Source organism: Hippocampus zosterae, chromosome 10 (assembly GCF_025434085.1).
Source record: "Hippocampus zosterae strain Florida chromosome 10, ASM2543408v3, whole genome shotgun sequence".
Taxonomy (NCBI): domain Eukaryota; kingdom Metazoa; phylum Chordata; class Actinopteri; order Syngnathiformes; family Syngnathidae; genus Hippocampus; species Hippocampus zosterae.
The window spans coordinates 4,684,437-4,703,284 of NC_067460.1; the positions used below are offsets into that span (position 1 = coordinate 4,684,437).

The window sequence follows — 18,848 nt, forward strand, 5'->3', positions numbered from 1 at the left end:
CTATACAAATGCATGCAAACATATCTTAATTACTGATACAGTTGAGACTATGAGTAATATGTAGTCAGTAGTTGTTGCACTCAAAACGTTTAAATGTCAAATTGTGTTGAAAGAGCGGACTTCACAGCTTTTTCAACAAAAACATGGAAACATTTGGTTTAACATTTAGAAAACTGTTTGCCTGTTGTTGCAACTCAGATCACATTTTACAACCTCATCTGTGCCAAAAACCAGGTATCTCCAAAGGGATCTCATACTTTTCTTGCAACTGTATATCGTACATTGGATTATAAAATGGCTCAGAATTGGTGATTAGTTGCAAGGGGCGATTTTATGAGGTTTTGCATTTGGTCCTGCAGCAGTAATTTGCCATATAAACCTAGCCCAGACAGAAACAACACAGCGACACAGCAGTTGTCATGGTTACACAGTATGAGCATACAAACAATGTGTGAGGGTGACATATTTGCTGATACTTTCAACTGTTTCGACCTCATGAGAGCAGAGGTGGAAAAAGAAAGACTGAGTCATGGCAGTAGCTCAGCGTCACGTGTTGAAATGCAGATGAAGTCATTTCAGTTTTGACAGCAACCATTGTTCTTACATTGAACCTATTGAGTCTCATTTCTTCCTTCTCAGAAACAATAATCCGCTAATGATTGATCACAGTGGTCCTCTGCTCATTTCACAGCTTTAAAGGCTGTCTGGTGAAAACAGGTTGAACCGTTCAGTGCGTCGCCTTTGCTCGGTTTGTCATCACTTTCCATCTTAAAAATGCTTTGACGTGAGAAAGCTCAGCTGTAACGTGCTAGTTCTCCATCCATCCGTCTTCCATTTTCCGATCTGCTTATCCTCACAAGGGTCCCGGGGCGTATCCGAGCCTATCCCAGATGTCTTTGGGCAGCAGGCGAGGTATACCCTGAACTGGTTTCCAGCCAATCGCATGGCACACATAGGCGAACAACCATGCATTAACCTGCCATGCATGTTTTTGGAATGTGGGAGGAAACCGGAGAACCCATAGAAAACCCACACAAACACGGGGGAGAACATGCAAAGTCCACACAGGAAGGCGGAATCGAACCCTGCACCTCGGCACTGTGAGGTCAATGCGCTAACGACTGGGCCACTGGGCCACTTCATCTCCACACGAAACCGTTTCACTGGGGGGCAAGGATGGCAGGATAGATTTTAGACCCTTCACAACTGAGTATCGGGAAGAGCTAGACTGTGTACACCAGTGCAATTTGCAAGTGAGTTAAGATGTTGACAGTGGCACACCTCCCCTGGATATAATGAATCTGTGTTGACTCCTTTTTATGGGCTGTGTACGAATGAATCAGGATGTTGGCAAAGTGTTTCTCCCCATGTTTTCATATTCTTCAGTGCAAGTAATCACATTGATTTACCTGTACTAAATGACTGTCATTGTGCTTTGTTGGAAGCTTTAAAAAAATATTTTTCAAAATGGAAATGGTGGAAAAATGATCTCGGTCTTAAACTATCATATGGTCATGAATCCATCCATTTTGCATACCGGCGTTTATCCTCACATCGGGTTGTGGCTGAGTTAGAGCTTCTCTCAGCTGACTTTGGGCGAAAGGCATCCTAAGATGGTTGCCAGCCAATTGCAGGGCAAATCTAGCCAAAATAACAAAAAACAAAACACTATTCACTCACATTCTCACTTGAAGACCACCCATACAGTTGTATAGAGTACTATGACATTATTTACATTGTGTTGTGTTGTCAGTGCGTTTGGGGTTGGGTCTTTGAGGAATGGGCATGTCCTGACGTTTCTCAGGTTTTTAAATTTGAATTTTTCAGGTGATCCCTCAGAACTTTCTTGGATGCCTTCTGCATCCAGCCCTACTCTCTGTTGTCACTTTGTATTTTAGTATACTTTTTTTTGTAATTAATTTGCCACATCTGTGTCTTGTCTGCATCTGGGTCCAAATTTTGCTCCTCACGGGACATTAAGAGCATCAAACTAATTCTGAGCACAAGATTGAGACTGCGGTTCATTAAAAATGATGACATAGTGATGTAATTCTTTTTACGTCAGTTCCAGTCTAACGTTATCGGTGTCACTGAAAGGAATCAAAACTGTGAGAAAAAACCCCCAGAACAAATAAACACGCATAAAATTGAGCCCAGTTTTGTAAGCACAGGCCCAAGACGTACACTCACCTCATACTGTGTCACTGACAGGAAATTAGTCCCTGGCAATGCTTGCCACACAGGAAGTCTACATATAGTGACGGTCATCTTCTTCCTCTCTCTGTCACCCACTCCATCCTGTGGATCACACATCCCTCACTGGACTACGAAACAAGGAAGTTCAAAAAATAAATAAATACAACTGTTAGCCTCATAGCATAATTGCCATTTTTTGGAAAACAGGATAAATCAATTTCAAAAACTCAGGAAAGTCAAGTTGCTTGTGGAATACTATGACCCGGTTGACTAAGAATTGACACGGACATCGCAAAAAAACACAAACACAATTTTTAGCAAACGTATTTGGAATCTAATATCATGACAGTAAATTGAAAATGATATTGGTATTTATGTTATTAGGCTAGGAATAAATATACCTGACAAAAGATATATGTGCGTAATGGACAAAAATGTGTGAGTTTCATCCATCCATCCATCCATCCATTTTCCGAACCGCTTAATCCTCACTAGGGTTGCGGGGGGTGCTGGAGCCTATCCCAGCCGTCTTTGGGCAGTAGGCGGGGGACACCCTTAATCAGTTGCCAGCCAAACGCAGGGGACACAGAGACGAACAACCATCCACGCTCACATTCACATCTAGGGACAATTTTAGAGCGTCCAATCAGCCTGCCATGCATGTTTTTGGAATGTGGGAGGAAACCGGAGCACCCGGAGAAAACCCACGCAGGCCCGGGGAGAACGCGCAAACTCCACACAGGGAGGCCGGAGCTGAAATCGAACCCAGTACCTCTACACCAGGCCGCCCTGAGTTTCATTTCATTACATTCAATTATCATGATGCAAGTATGAGAATTAAAAATATATTGTCCAGTCTTTATTGCATTTAAATATTCGTTGCCTTGGAAATCTAGCACTTAACTTTGAATTTGTTTTCATATTAGGACCATTTACTAATAATTAGCAAGCCTGTCTTACAGTTCTGAAGTTCTGGTTTCAAATTTCTTCCCTGGCATTCTTGTGTGGAGTTTGCATGTTCTGCACGGTGATGGTTGTGAAATGTTTTTTAACCCATTGTAGGGAAAGCGGGTACTACATTGGACAGATTATCACGTTATCAGGTTACAGGGGGTATGAAAGGGTAGATGATAAACTTCTTACTCTTGGGGAAACAAACAGTGACAAGATGTGAGATGATCTCCAAGTCAGCGTTAACGGATAATCATAAATCAGTGAGACTACTGCACACCGGTCGCATCTGGAAGTGATGGGACGTGACACCCAAAGCTGGTCGCCCCATTAAACGGAACAGACTTGGAACATTTCAATCAGCTGTTGTGATTCCGTTTCGACTTTAACACTGCATTTTCAGTTTGAGGTATTTTCTTTTCAAATCTCCTCAGTGATGTTTTGTTTGTGGTCCTTTGAGCTGTGTGACCACTGAGTACATTAAAAAAAGCATGACGTGTGCAGTGCGGCATGAATGGAAGTGGCCATTAAAAAAAATGAAACAGTGCGTGAATGTGGTGCATTTTGGGACATTAACATCGTGAATGTTAAGTCTCTGCAACATTTCGGTGAGCTGCTTGTCAACACTGTCAATTGCAACGCAGTAAGGAGCTGTGAGTTTACAAAGTAAGCGGAGTAAGATCACTTCTCTGAGTATTTCAGTCACGCGTTACCAGCATCACTGTAAATGATAAAGACCTTCTCAGAAGGTACATCATTTTTATCCTGTCCCAATCCTCACATATGTAAAATGCGTCAAATATAATTGGGAATGTTCTTTACCTCATGGAAGTGTATGGGCACCATATCTATCCTACATAATGTGTGGTTACATAGGTTCACCATTCGAGGATGTTTACTGCGTTTCTGTGGTTGCTTTCGAAAAGCAATGTCTAATTTTGGCCACACAACAGCAGAGAGAAATCCTCCACTGCTGGGTTTCTAAACGAAGTGTCGCGTAATGTGATGTTCCAAGAGACCACTAAAAATGTGTCTCGTATGACAAATTTTTGTGGTAATGCACCGCACTTCTGCCTGTCTCTCAATGTCCATTCCAGTGGAAATGTGTTTCTCCGTTTTGTTCACAGGCGCCTTGGATCTGACACATTAAGCATTTATAACAAAACAACACACATAGTTTGTCTTTAGTTTTTTGTTTTTTAATGCTGAAACATTTCAGATTCTTGGTCTTGTCTTTCACAGTTCTTAAGTCTCGATGGAGTTACTCTTTGATGCTTATGATGCATGCTCGTCAAGCTAGAATACCTGCTTCATTATTTTTTTTTATACTCTTTCTGCATCCTATTTTTAACAGGTCACCACATCTGCTGATCTGTCGACAAGAACTAGTTAAGACCGTTTTCACACCTCATTGGTTCGTTTCAGTTCAATGAACCATTGGGAACCATTTTGACAAAGAGCCATGAAAGCAAAATATTTAGAAATGTATTTCAGAGAGAACCATATATACAGTACATATACTGTATATAGTATATAATAAGCCTGTGAATGTATTCTTTTGAATCATTCTGTGATAAAACTCACCATTAATGTGAATGGTTTTCCGTTCCTCACGATTGCTAAAGATCGAGCAAAATTATAGTCAGCTTGCCGGGTCAATAAGCGGAGTTGCTGCTGCCTAGCTTGCATTCTGCTCATTAGCTTTTGCATGCTTCCTTTCTGCTATCTCTCGCAGGGTGTTTTGATGCAAACGTAGCATGGCACGTGTCAAAGTAACGCTTTACATTTGACCATTTCATCGATGGTATTTTGTCATTGCAAATTAGACACACTGTAGAACCTGTTCTTTCCACAAAAGCGAATCTTTCGGTCGATTCGTTCTGAAGTGTACCATACTTGTCATCTTTTTTTTCTTTTCACCATCTTATTCATCGAAGGATTAGCTTTGAGCGAATGAACAAGCAGGGTGATTCAAAAGGGGGCGTTTACCTGCTTCCATAGCAACGGCCTATGTAGACCAATATTCTTTCATTCATTAATCTTCCGAGCCGCTTGATCCTCACTAGGATTGCGGGGGGTGCTGGAGCCTATCCCAGCCGTCTTCGGGCAGTAGGCGGGGGACACCCTGAATTGGTTGCCAGCCAATCACAGGGCACACAGAGACGAACAACCATCCACGCTCACACCTAAGGACAATTTAGAGTGTTCAATTAGCCTGCCATGCATGTTTTTGGAATGTGGGAGAAAACCAGAGCACCCGGAGAAAACCCACGCAGGCCCGGGGAGAACATGCAAACTCCACACAGGGTGGCCGGAGCTAGAAACGAACCCGGTACCTCTGCACTGTGAAGCCGACGTGCTAACCACTGGACTACCGGGCCGCCCTTAGGTCAATATCATCCAATTAAAATAGCTCCTGCAACTGCAGTACTGAATAGGTCATGAGCAGTGAAAAATCGATGGATGGATTAAACAAGAGAGAATATTTTATCTGTGATCCAGATGCAATCATTAAAAAAGCCACACCTGGCTCGCGAGCCATAGGTTCCCGACCCCTCCTCTAATGTGAGTGATTGGGCTTTGCATTTGGTACCTGAGCCTTCAGTAGGAACTGATCTGACATGACTGTGCTGATTCACAATTACAGAAATCATCAATACTGTTCAGAAATGCATTATAAACAGTTAGATTCAAAATGTATCAAATAACATGACGAAAACAAAATATTTAAACAAAATCACACTGACCAAATATCCTGATTGCTGAAATGATCAAAGTTTGCAAATTGTGACACCGTGACTATATTTACAGTACATGCAGTCAATATTTAAGTTCGGGTCAAAACACTTTAAATTTGAATTATTTCATAAACATTCTTAATACTGTATTCTTTGACTTGTGACACACGGACAACGTCATGACAGAAAGGAATATAATTCCCATTTGCCAATTTTGAAATGTATTCTAAATTTGAAGATTATGGTGATCTTTTAACATGAAATAAATAATTTTTATTACTTCTTGTCACTCACCATAACCACCAATGTGTGACACCCAAGATGTTAAGGGTAGCAAAGGTAATGGCTGCAGAGGATCCAAAAGCGAAGGAGATGGGGGAAGGATGGGTGCAGGGTCAAGTGGTCCGGGGGGGAAAATGTGGAGCCAGGCTGGGCAGGGAGGCATGCACTGGAACAAGACAAATAAGAACAATTGAGTATGCTAGTGATGGGTCCAGCGACACAGATGCATTGACACATGCGCCGGGCTCACAGAGCAAACCACGTGTCGATGCATGTGCTGCTTCATTACGTCACGTGATTGACACGTGAACTGCATTGACACAGTCCAGGCTTCTAATTGACACACCGGCTGCGTTGACACAGTCCAGGCTTCTAATTGACACACCGGCTGCGTTGACCCAGTCCAGGCTGCTAATTGACACATCGACTGTGTTGACACAGTCCAGGCTGCTAATTGACACGTGAACTGCACCGGTGGAGTTTAGACCGCATCGGCTGCTTGGCACAGTACAGGCTGCGCCACTTAGTCCAGGGGGCGTCGACTCAGTGCAGAGGGCGTTGACGCAGCAAAAGCCCGCCGCACAGTGTTTATAAGGAAGTGGGTTTGGCGACACAATGCCACCTGCCGAAACAAGCCAGACCTCACTCACGCTCGCTTGTCGAAGTTCGTGTCAGTGCAGACTTCGTGTTCGTGCCTTGCCTTCCTTGCCGATTATGGAGCAGAGACGCAAATCATCCACCGTGTGGGACCATTTTGATGTCCTGGAGAATAAGGTATTATTTATTTATTCATTCAAATCGCCTTCTGTCGCCGAGAGCGTCTCGGCGAGAGGCACTCGCTGAGTGCCTCTCAGATTATTGACATGTGTTGTACCATTCTAATCCGAATACATTTCAAGGTAACTCTTAGTTACTTCTTATTCACATTTCATTACAGGTGAAATGTCGAATTTGCCAAGTCGAATTGTCATACACCAACAGAAGCACCTCCACCATGCTGAGGCATTATCGGGCCAAGCATGAGAATGAAGTTCGCGATACACCCAGTATTACGCCAGGTATACAAACGTTCACTCATCTTTTCACGGTTGCTATGTTGATGATTTAATTGACAATCAGTAATTATTATTGGTTGACTCTCCACTCCATGTTTGACAATCAAGGTTCCAGGAAGCAGCTGTACTGGAAGGACCAACACACTTCTTTCCCAAACCTCTCCCACCTCGCAAAGGAGTTCCTTTGTACGCCAGCCCCATCCGTCCCTTGTGAGCGTGTGTTCTCCACAGCAGGAGAAATTGCTTGTAAAAGACGCAACAGGCTGAAGTTTAAAACATTGGAGCATCGTATTTTTCTCAATAAAAATTTGTGAAATAAAAGCCCACAAGCATCCTCATTCAAATGATCTTCACATTATTTGAACACATTGAATGTTGCAAAATGAATGCATGGATGTGAATGATATTGTATACACTTCATCATCAAATCGATGAATGACCTTATGAAAATGTTTTGGAACAGTTGTAGATGCAAAACCGTGCTGGCAGCTACATAATAGATAATAAAAGAAAAATATCCCAAACCATAGGGATTCTCCCAAAAACTAAGGATGTGCTGAATAAGAGATCCTTGTACACCTTATACTTTTATTACTTCCATATTTGACCTATTGTATGGGAATATGGGGAAATGCCAGTAAAACACTGTTTTAAAACTACAATACAAAGCAATCGGAACAATCACTGGCTCCAAATGGACGGAACCCACAAATCTACTGTTTATCAAATTAAACAATGAAATCTCATGACCTGATTGACTTCAAAATCGCCCAATTAATGTACAAAGCACACAATAATATCCTTTGCCAAAAGATCCAGAAGCTTTTTAAAATTCTAGAAAGTTGTCATAATTTAGGGGGTACTAATCTATACAAAAAAATCCAAAACACGAACGAACATCACACAAAGGAGTGTATCTGTAATAGGTGTAAATCTGTGGAATGATTCTGAAACGGACCAGTAAAATGAGTAACTCTCTTGCTGAGATTAAAAATGAATTCGAGAGTAGTACAAGACAACTACACAAATCAGAATTAAGATGATAAATTCGATACACTCATGAAATATAGCAATACATCAGAAATACATTGATGAGATTATTTAATATATTAATGAAATGTAGCATCCATTATGAATATGAGAAAATCGACATATACATGTGCTCTAAAGAGTATGTACTGTATATACAAACCTAATGTTGTAAAAATGTATTAGTACAGCAAACATAAGGGTAAAAGCATTTGTTGATATTTAGACTTTCTTTCCTATTTAGAAAAATGATCAATTCATATATAAGAAGGGGTAGGACTCGGGGTAGGTTTTTTGCTTCTTTCTACTCCTTTGAACACATATTTGTGATGATGACTATTTTCTTTTCCTTTTTTTATATCTTACCTTCACCTTTTGCCAATTTATTACCGAATTGTATATTTTATATGTTCAATATACAAAAAATTTATCAGTCAGTTCAGTCTGTTAAGTGGGTTGGCTGCAGGGATCTTGAAGGTCCAGCAGGTGGCAGTGGTCAGTGACACAGTATCAGCACAGTATCAACACAGTGTGTCAGTGTGTCGACACGCCTCATGGACCCATCACTAGTGGCCAGATGATTCTGTTCAGGGTAGCAAAGGTAATGGTGGCAGAGGATCCAAAAGCAAAGGAGATGGGGAAGGATGGGTGCAGGGACAAGTGGTCCGGGGAGGAAAATGTGGAGCCAGGCTGGGCAGGGAGGCAGGCACTGGAGCAAGACAAACAAGTAGTGATGGGTCCATGAGGCCTCATGAGGCGTGTGGAGAACACACGCTCACAAGGAGGTGGGAGAGGTTTGGGAAAGAAGTGTGTTGGTCCTTCCAGTACAGCTGCTTCCTGGAACCTTGATTGTCAAACATGGAGTGGAGAGTCAATTACTGATTGTCAATTAAATCATCAACATAGCAACCGTGAAAAGATGAGTGAACGTTTGTATACCTGGCGTAATACTGGGTGTATCGCGAACTTCATTCTCATGCTTGGCCCGATAATGCCTCAGCATGGTGGAGGTGCTTCTGTTGGTATATGACAATTCGACCCGGCAAATTCGACATTTCACCTGTAATGAAATGTGAATAAGAAGTAACTAAGAGTTACCTTGTAGTGATGGGTCCATGAGGCCTCATGAGGCGTGTCGACACAGTGACACACTGTGTTGATACTGTGCTGATACTGTGTCACTGACCACTGCCACCTGCTGGACCTACAAGATCCCTGCAGCCAACCCACTTAACAGACTGAACTGACTGATAAATTGTTTTGTATATTGAACATATAAAATATACAATTCGGTAATAAATTGGCAAAAGGTGAAGGTAAGATATAAAAAAAGGAAAAGAAAATAGTCATCATCACAAATATGTGTTCAAAGGAGTAGAAAGAAGCAAAAAACCTACCCCGAGTCCTACCCCTTCTTATATATGAATTGATCATTTTTCTAAATAGGAAAGAAAGTCTAAATATCAACAAATGCTTTTACCCTTATGTATGCTGTACTAATACATTTTTATATTAGGTTTGTATATACAGTACATACTCTTTAGAGCACATGTATATGTCGATTTTCTCATATTCATAATGGATGCTACATTTCATTAATATATTAAATAATCTCATCAATGTATTTCTGATGTATTGCTATATTTCATGAGTGTATCGAATTTATCAGCTTAATTCTGATTTGTGTAGTTGTCTTGTACTACTCTCGAATTCATTTTGAATCTCAGCAAGAGAGTTCCTCATTTTACTGGTCCGTTTCAGAATCATTCCACAGATTTACACCTATTACAGATACACTCTTTTGTGTGATGTTCGTTCGTGTTTTGGATTTTTTTGTATAGATTAGTACCCCCTAAATTATGACAACTTTCTCGAATTTTAAAAAGCTTCTGGATCTTTTGGCAAAGGTTATTATTGTGTGCTTTGTACATTAATTGGGCGATTTTGAAGTCAATCAGGTCATGAGATTTCATTGTTTAATTTGATAAACAGTGGATTTGTGGGTTCCGTCCATTTGGAACCAGTGATTGTTCCGATTGCTTTGTATTGTTTTAAAACAGTGTTTTACTGGCATTTCCCCATATTCCCACACAATAGGTCAAATATGGAAGTAATAAAAGTATGTGTACAAGGATCTCTTATTCAGCACATCCTTAGTTTTTGGGAGGATCCCTATGGTTTGGGATATTTTTTATTATGTAGCTGCCAGCACAGTTTTGCATCTACAACTGTTCCAAAAACATTTTAATAAGGTCATTCATCGATTTGATGATGAAGTGTATACATACAATATCATTCACATCCATGCATTCATTTTGCAACATTCAATGTGTTCAAATAATGTGAAGATCATTTGAATGAGGATGCTTGTGGGCTTTTATTTCACAAATTTTTATTGAGAAAAATAAGATGCTCCAATGTTTTAAACTTCAGCCTGTTGCGTCTTTTACAAGCGATTTCTCCTGCTGTGGAGAACACACGCTCACAAGGGACGGATGAGGCTGGTGTACAAAGGAACTCCTTTGCGAGGTGGGAGAGGTTTGGGAAAGAAGTGTGTTGGTCCTTCCAGTACAGCTGCTTCCTGGAACCTTGATTGTCAAACATGGAGTGGAGAGTCAACCAATAATAATTACTGATTGTCAATTAAATCATCAACATAGCAACCGTGAAAAGATGAGTGAACGTTTGTATACCTGGCGTAATACTGGGTGTATCGCGAACTTCATTCTCATGCTTGGCCCGATAATGCCTCAGCATGGTGGAGGTGCTTCTGTTGGTGTATGACAATTCGACCCGGCAAATTCGACATTTCACCTGTAATGAAATGTGAATAAGAAGTAACTAAGAGTTACCTTGAACTGTATTCGGATTAGAATGGTACAACACATGTCAATAATCTGAGAGGCACTCGCCGAGAGGCTCTCGGCGACAGAAGGCGATTTGAATAAATAAATAAATAATACCTTATTCTCCGGGACATCAAAATGGTCCCACACGGCGGATGATTTGCGTCTCTGCTGCATAATCGGCAAGGAAGGCAAGGCACGAACACGAAGTCTGCACTGACACGAACTTCGACAAGCGAGCGTGAGTGAGGTCTGGCTTGTTTCGGCAAGTGGCATTGTGTCGCCAAACCCACTTCCTTATAAACACTGTGCGGCGGGCTTTTGCTGCGTCAACGCCCTCTGCACTGAGTCGCCGCCCCCTGGACTAAGTGGCGCAGCCTGTATGGTGCCAAGCAGCCGATGCGGTCTAAACTGCACCGGTGCAGTTCACGTGTCAATTAGCAGGCTGGACTGTGTCAACGCAGCCGGTGTGTCAATTAGCAGCCTGGACTGTGTCAACGCAGCCGGTGTGTCAATTAGACGCCTGGACTGTGTCAACGCAGTTCACGTGTCAATCACGTGACTTAATGAGCCAGCACATGCATCAACACGTGGTTTGCTCTGTGAGCCCGGTGCATGTGTCAATGCATCGGTGTCGCTGGACCCATCACTACAAACAAGAACAATTGAGTATGCACAAAAAAATACAAAAATGGCAAGCTGCACTAGCAATGGCCTAGATACACTCATAATGCGAGAATCATTGGCACCCGCTTGCAGAGCAACAGAGCTTTTATACGCAGGAGTTGATTGCTGATCAGCTGCAGGTGTGGGAGCACCCTCTGGTCCAGCCTGGTGATAAAAGGGAAAAATGACACAGAAGGTCCCTGGAAGTGGCCTCTCCAAAATAAAAGCGCAGAAGGAAGAGGGTCAGTGATGACGCATCACACAATAGCTGTTGTCAAAGCCCAAGTAGTTAAACCATGGATACATCCAAGAAAAATAAGGTGACTGAAGAAAACAGAATGTTTAATGCTATGTGCTAAATGTAACATAGGCTACTAAAAAAAAATCACTCACACATTCAGACACCAGCTTACTAGTGTATGAATAGGGTTACGCCGATATTGCACAGATGTACCAACAATGTACGCTCATTTGGTACAGGCTTTCTGTGTTGTGATTTGGCTATCTCTCTCTCTCTCTCTCTCTCTCTCTCTCTCACACACACACACACACACACACACACACGCACACACACACACACACACACACACACACACACACACACACAGACGCACGCACACACACACAAGTGTGTCACTTGCTTCCTATCCTCTTTGAACCTTCCAGCCAGGAATGTAGGTTGTCTTAGTAAAGTGGAGCAAGCAGCAACAGGTCCACCTCGTGAGAGTTTGAGGATACTACTGTGCTGACAGTTCGAGACAAAGAAGAGGCATCTACAACAAACAGAGAATCTCTGCTTGCTGGGAAGAAGCAGCATTGCTGAATTTGTACTGATTGTATTTGGAGGTGTCCAGTTGAATTGAGGTCACACTGGCTGGATTGAGCCAGCAACAGGTCAACCATGACGGCTTGGCATTTGCTGGACATTTGGAAGAAGGTAAATATCACCTTTAGACTAGGGGACGATGTTGGGATCACATGAGAGCTGAGGGCTTCCATCACCCCCCCCACCCCATTTTTTTTCTTGTTCATTATTGGATGAAGTACCGGTAACTTGACCTGTTTTATGATTAATGGTTCAAGGCTGACTCAACAGAATATTGGGTCTATCTGGAGAAGAAATATGTCTATGTTACAGCAGGATTTTGTTATCTCGAGGGCAGAGAACATTTCAAACATATTTTCCTATCCTGCTGCGCATCATTTCAGGCATGCAAAAGCCAGGATTCCCATTCCCTATTTGTATCAAGCGTGTCTTTTCTCACGCTTGACTTTGGTTTCAACCACAAGTAACTTCAATGTTTTCTCACAAACATTCAGCTCTAAACAGAATCACACCACTTAACAAGTACTCTAGAAACGATTATTAATGGCCACGTCTTGCTGACATGATGGAAATATCATGATGGCGCAAAAGGGATTTTTGTACATCCCGTCAGTTTTTTAGTGTTCTCATTGCAGGTTAGAGCCAAAAGAGCAGGCCAAAGTGGCTGATTTCCAATGTGTAATCTAGCACAAGGGATTTAAATGAGTCGACGTATGTTACCTTCTCAGTGGCCACAAGAACCTGCAGCTAAATACCCTCGAACATATGGAGCGTGAGTGTCTGTCCTGTCAGCATAAATCACATCTTAAGAGGTGAAGCAAGAAGTACAAATCGCTCCAAAACACAAAACAAAATAAAACAAAACAAAAGCAATGGGACATGTGAAGACCGTTTAAAAACATGCATTATTCTTGGTTGCCTTTTTACTCTCTTTGGACATTTTATTAGATACATTTGTATAATGCAATAGGGTCAAGATGTCAATTTACCCATATGCATAATAAAGTAATTTATATTTTAGCATCAAAAAAGTTTTACATTGCAATTCATTAAAAAAAAGAAAAACTATCTATATATCTATCTATCTATCTCTCTATCTTTCATTCATTCATTCATCTTCCGAGCCGCTTGATCCTCACTAGGGTCGCGGGGGGTGCTGGAGCCTATCCCAGCTGTCTCCGGGCAGTAGGTGGGGGATACCCTGAATCGGTTGCCAGCCAATCGCAGGGCACACAGAAACGAACAACCACTCACACTCACACTCACACTCACACCTAGGGACAATTTAGAGTGTTCAATCAGCCTGCCACGCATGTTTTTGGAATGTGGGAGGAAACCGGAGCACCCGGATAAAACCCATGCAGGCCCGGGGAGAACATGCAAACTCCACACAGGGAGGCCGGAGCTGGAATCGAACCCGGTACCTACATATATCTATATCTATCTATCTCTCTCTCTCTCTCTCTCTCTCTCTCTCTCTCTCTCTCTCTCTCTCTCTCTCTCTCTCTCTCTCTCTCTCTCTCTCTCTCTCTCTCTCTCTATATATATATATATATATATATATCGCTCTCTCTCTCGCTCGCTCGCTCTTGATACTATCAGAGATTTGTGTGGGCAGTCCCGTTTCCACCACTTCAGTCAGGATCCCAGGATCTTTCCCTTGCTAACTGCCATTGTTCTGCCAGGCTGTTCTTGGGGCAGAGCCAGCATTGATACTTTGCCATGTGAGGCAACCACGGTGCAAACCGCAATCAGCTGTGAAACTTTGTGGGCATGTTTGAGCTGGTAGAAGCACAATATCCTTTGTGAATAAGATGTTAAGATGGAGCAAACTGCGGGTGAAAAAGAAATGCAATTGAAGGTGCTATTAGCGGGCATGGTTCATATTTGTGGGTTTGGCACTCAGTCTTTTGAAATAATTTAACCAAAAATTGAAGCTGAATATTATTTCATTTGAACATAGGTTCAAAAAAATACTAACGTTGACTTGAAAACATGTACTGGAGTTTTTCTTTTCAATCAGAAATTCTAAATACAATTAACTCACAGTGTTTTTGAGTAAATTCTACTTGCATAGTTTTAGTTAAAACGAGACAGAATTCACTCAACGTTTGTGGAATAAACCAACAAACTTCAGTTTTGGGGGGCAGCCCTTCTAACACCTGAGACATGCCACTCCTCCTGTGGCCGAATGTATTGCTGGTGTCAGGCTGAATAGTCGTACTTTAAATATAATGATAAATCAGAACTAAGTTGATAAATAGAGAAAGGTATTGAAATATCCATTATGAATACAAGAGAAAATTGACACAAGAGTGCCAGGGTGAGGATGTATATAATCCCGATACAAACCAAAAGTTGTAAAAATATCACGGTTAAGGGTAAAGTATGAGCCTTAATGCAGACTTCTTCTTACTTTTTCTTTTCTGATTGATATAAAAATGATTTAGTAGATATAAACACATAACGGGGTAGGACTAGATAAGTTTTTTACTTCATCCTACTCCCTTGAACATAATAACTGTGTTGAATGAAGACTGATTTCTGTCCTTTTACTTTTTTATCTACCTTATTTTCTGTCAAATTATTACTGTATATGTTTTATGTTCAATTATGTTCAATAAACTTCCGCAATTTTTTTTGTACTTTCAAGCGGAAACCGTTTTTGTGCTCTGTTTTTGGAGACAACCATTGTTAACTAACATGCATAGTTGAAGTATAGCTTTGGTGGTAAAATGACTGCCTCCCAATATGAAAGTTGTGGGTGTGTTCATCAAGTAACCTTTTTTTTTTAAATAAATGAATACTAGGCAAAAGTAAAATTTACTCTGAAATTTTCTTCATAAAAATTTTTTTTGCCGAGTAAATATCACCAGATCGCCTCGTGCAGAACAAGGAGATAAAGGGTTGGATCCCAGAAAAGCAGACAACGAAAAAATCTTGTCAAACAAAAAGGTGTCTTTAATTACAAGAATAACAGAAAGAGCCCGACAGGGAAAAACGGTAACAGAAAACGCTGATCAAATAAGGATCAGGAATAAACAAAGAAGGAAATCAACTGAAAACGCTCGCGGAAAACAAAACGCGAGGAGGGCCTGAATTGGCGAAGAAAAATACAACAATTCACAATTTAGAGCATTAACGCGTATATCGAAAGAAACGGCCGTAAGGCAAGAAGGCAAAGAGTCAATTGTAATAGCGAAAATGGAGCACGAGAGAAATATGGCACGGCGTGGAATTCTCTGGCAGAGAATGAGCTGCCAGAGCCACTTGATAAAGGCCTGATAATCACCCTGGAATTAAGAACAGGTGTGCAGTAGGCAGAGGGAAAAACCCGCCACCTGCTGGCAGGCACGGAACGTGACAGTAGTACAGGAAAGAACATACATTTTGTTCTTAATCTCTGTTAAATTACACTTCGTAAATACCAGAAAACCCTGTGAGTTTCAAATAACATGAACTATGAATTCAACTGTTCAGGCAGATTTTTAGAAAAATCTTAAATATGTTATTGTGGTTCCACACTGCAATGGTAGAATTGCACTGCACCATACCGAGAATTATTATTTCTTTGACCGTATTTAGAGTGAGAGGATGACATTAACAAATGATTAGAAGCACCTCACAGTATGATGCACACTAACCACACAAATTCATTCCATGAAAAGGTTTCTTACAACTTGCAAAGGCAGCGCTTGTGTATTGGTTTTCAAATTAAAGTATGTGTTGAGACCGGCCGGTGGTTGTACAATATGTTCACAATCTGACGAAAGACTTTGTGGACTGGTGCCAGCAGAATCTCCTCCAGATCAACCCTAGGAAAACTAAGGAGTTGGTTGTGGATTTCTGCAGGAAACAGTCCTCACCAGCACCGATGAACATCCAGGGTATGGACATAGAGAGGGTGACCTCCTACAAGTACCTAGGTGTTCTTCTGAACAACAAACTGGACTGGTCTACAAACACGGACACCCTGAATAAGAAAGGACAGAACCGACTCTTCCTACTCAGGAAACTGAGGTCTTCTGGGGTTCAGGGGTCGCTCCTTAAGACTTTTTATAACTCGGTGGTGGCCTCGGCCATCCATTATGTCATTGTCTGCTGGTCAGGCAGCATCTCAGCCCGGGACAGAAAGAGACTGGAGCGACTAGTCAGGAAGGCCAGTTCTGTCCTGGGCTGCTCCCTTGACACTCTGGAGGAGGTGGGCAACAGAAGGATGCTAACTAAGCTAAAAGCTATGATGGACAGTCCCTCCCACCCTCTCCAGCCCGCCCTGACAGCACTAGGTAGCTCCTTCAGCCAGAGACTGTTACACCCGCGCTGTAAGAAGGAGAGATACCGACGCTCGTTTCTACCGACTGCTGTCAGGCTGCTGAATAAAAATAACAACAATAATAATAATAATAATAATTAAATGATGTGATGTGAAAAACAATTGTAAATAGCACTGCGATTTATCCATTTTGTATTTATATTGCACTTAATTGAACGGTGTTTGTTTGTTTTTTCTTCTTTCTTCTTTCTACCCACATTCTTGCTGCTGGAGGCTGTAAATTTCCCCAGTGTGGGACAAAAATGAAATAAAATAAAATAAAATTTTTAAAAAAGGATATCAATCATAAAAGACCTAGCGGCTGCAAAACATATGTCACCGTTGTTTTTATGAATATTATTTTCTGGAAAATAAAACATTTAATGAAAAATAAACTTTCATTTCCTCACACAGGATATTCATGTGAGTCAGGGGGCCGCAGACATCTCGATGGACATAGACCGCCTGAACAGGAATGCGCCAGAGAGTGGCTCACAAGCCCGCCAGGTGTTAAAGGTGAGAGTGTGTTTTGGACATGTATCATAGAGCTATACAGTATGTCGCTGGGAATTTACGCAGTAAAATAAAACTAAACAGGTAGGGTGTCAAACTCATTTTAGTCGCGGGCCAGTTTGGAGCCACGGCTTCCCTCGGAGGGCCGTGATGACAGGGAAACCACAAAATTATTTAATGTACACAACAAATTAATAGATCAGGGTGGCCCACTTAAAAGTAGCCCGGATTTTTTTTTAAATTAAAATATTTTTTTAATTTTTTTCAAAACATGTATTTAATTACGTGAATGTTACAAGTGACCCAAGTCTTTCCAAAACCTGTTTTTATTACTTACAGGTTACAAGAGATGCTGGAAGTGTTCCAAAACTGCTCCGGTTATACACGTTGGCGCTGAGCCAATTTTTGTTTGTTTTAGATTATACACGAACAGTAGTGCTCCTACCTTCTCCGGGTGCGTACCATACCTCAAGAAAATGGTGTTTTCCTTGCAGCAGAGAATAGTGATTGTGGAAGACTATGTGCGAACCGGATCAATTAAGAAAACACAAGAGGCCTTCACTCGCGAGTACCCACAAACAAAACCACCGGCTAAACGTTGTGTTCAGAGCCTGGTTAAGAAATGGCGAGACACTGGCTCTCTCGCAAACGTGAAGAAGCAGAGACCTAAATTAGTCCGGACGCCCGAAGTTGTCAGTGATGTTCAGCAGCGAATTACAAATAGCCCTCACAAGTCAACTCTGAGACTATCCCAGCAAGTTGGTGTATCACGAACGACATGTCAGCGTGTACTGAATTCTCTGAAACTGAAACCATACCGAATTTCATGTGTTCAGGAACTAAAGCAGCCCGATAAAGCTAAACGCATTAATTACTGTACATGGTTGCTGACTAGCATTGCAGACGGACTTTTGGACCCACTGCTATACTTTATGTCGGACGAAGCATGGTTTCACTTATCAGGATACGTAAATTCCCAGAATACGCGGTACTGGTCTTCTGTGAATCCCCACATGACACGCGAAAAACCACTACATGACCAGAAAATCGGTGTTTGGTGTGCAGTTTCAGGAACACGGATAGTGGGCCCATTTTTCTTTGAATCAACAGTGAATACCGATGTTTATCTGGGCATCTTGGAACAGTTTTACGAGCAACTAACACCACAAGAAAGAATGTACTCCTTCTTCCAACAAGATGGTGCAACATGTCACACGTCCCACATGTCACTGGCATCCATTCATGAAGTCTTTACGGAAGAGCGAACTGTGAGCAAGGGGTTATGGCCACCACGGTCTCCGGACCTGACCTCATGCGATTTTTATCTATGGGGGAATTTAAAAGAAAAGGTGTACGCAAATAATCCTCATACCCTGAACGAACTCAAACAGAACATCACCAACACTATCCGAAGCATCACCTTAGCAGAGCTGC

At 41.7% G+C, this 18,848-nt stretch overlaps 2 protein-coding genes across 14 annotated transcripts in view; one reads left to right on the forward strand and one right to left on the reverse strand.

Annotated features, from left to right (window-relative positions):
* LOC127609110 (alpha-2-macroglobulin-like protein 1) overlaps window positions 1–18,848 on the reverse strand; it is a 254,157-nt gene that overhangs the window by 65,345 nt on the left and 169,964 nt on the right. The gene's annotated exons all lie outside the window — the stretch shown is intronic.
* The window catches only part of phldb1b (pleckstrin homology-like domain, family B, member 1b), a 149,719-nt gene that overhangs the window by 29,774 nt on the left and 101,097 nt on the right, over window positions 1–18,848 (forward strand). For 4 of the 13 annotated variants that reach the window (XM_052078810.1, XM_052078817.1, XM_052078818.1 and 1 more), the window contains exons 1-2: window positions 12,445–12,700; window positions 17,316–17,417. In XM_052078810.1, coding sequence (XP_051934770.1) covers window positions 12,665–12,700; window positions 17,316–17,417 — 138 coding nt within the window. In that variant the 5' untranslated portion in view covers window positions 12,445–12,664. Of the gene's footprint in view, window positions 1–12,440; window positions 12,701–17,315; window positions 17,418–18,848 lie in introns of those variants that run through there. The other 9 variants (XM_052078808.1, XM_052078813.1, XM_052078814.1 and 6 more) reach the window with 6 other exon arrangements.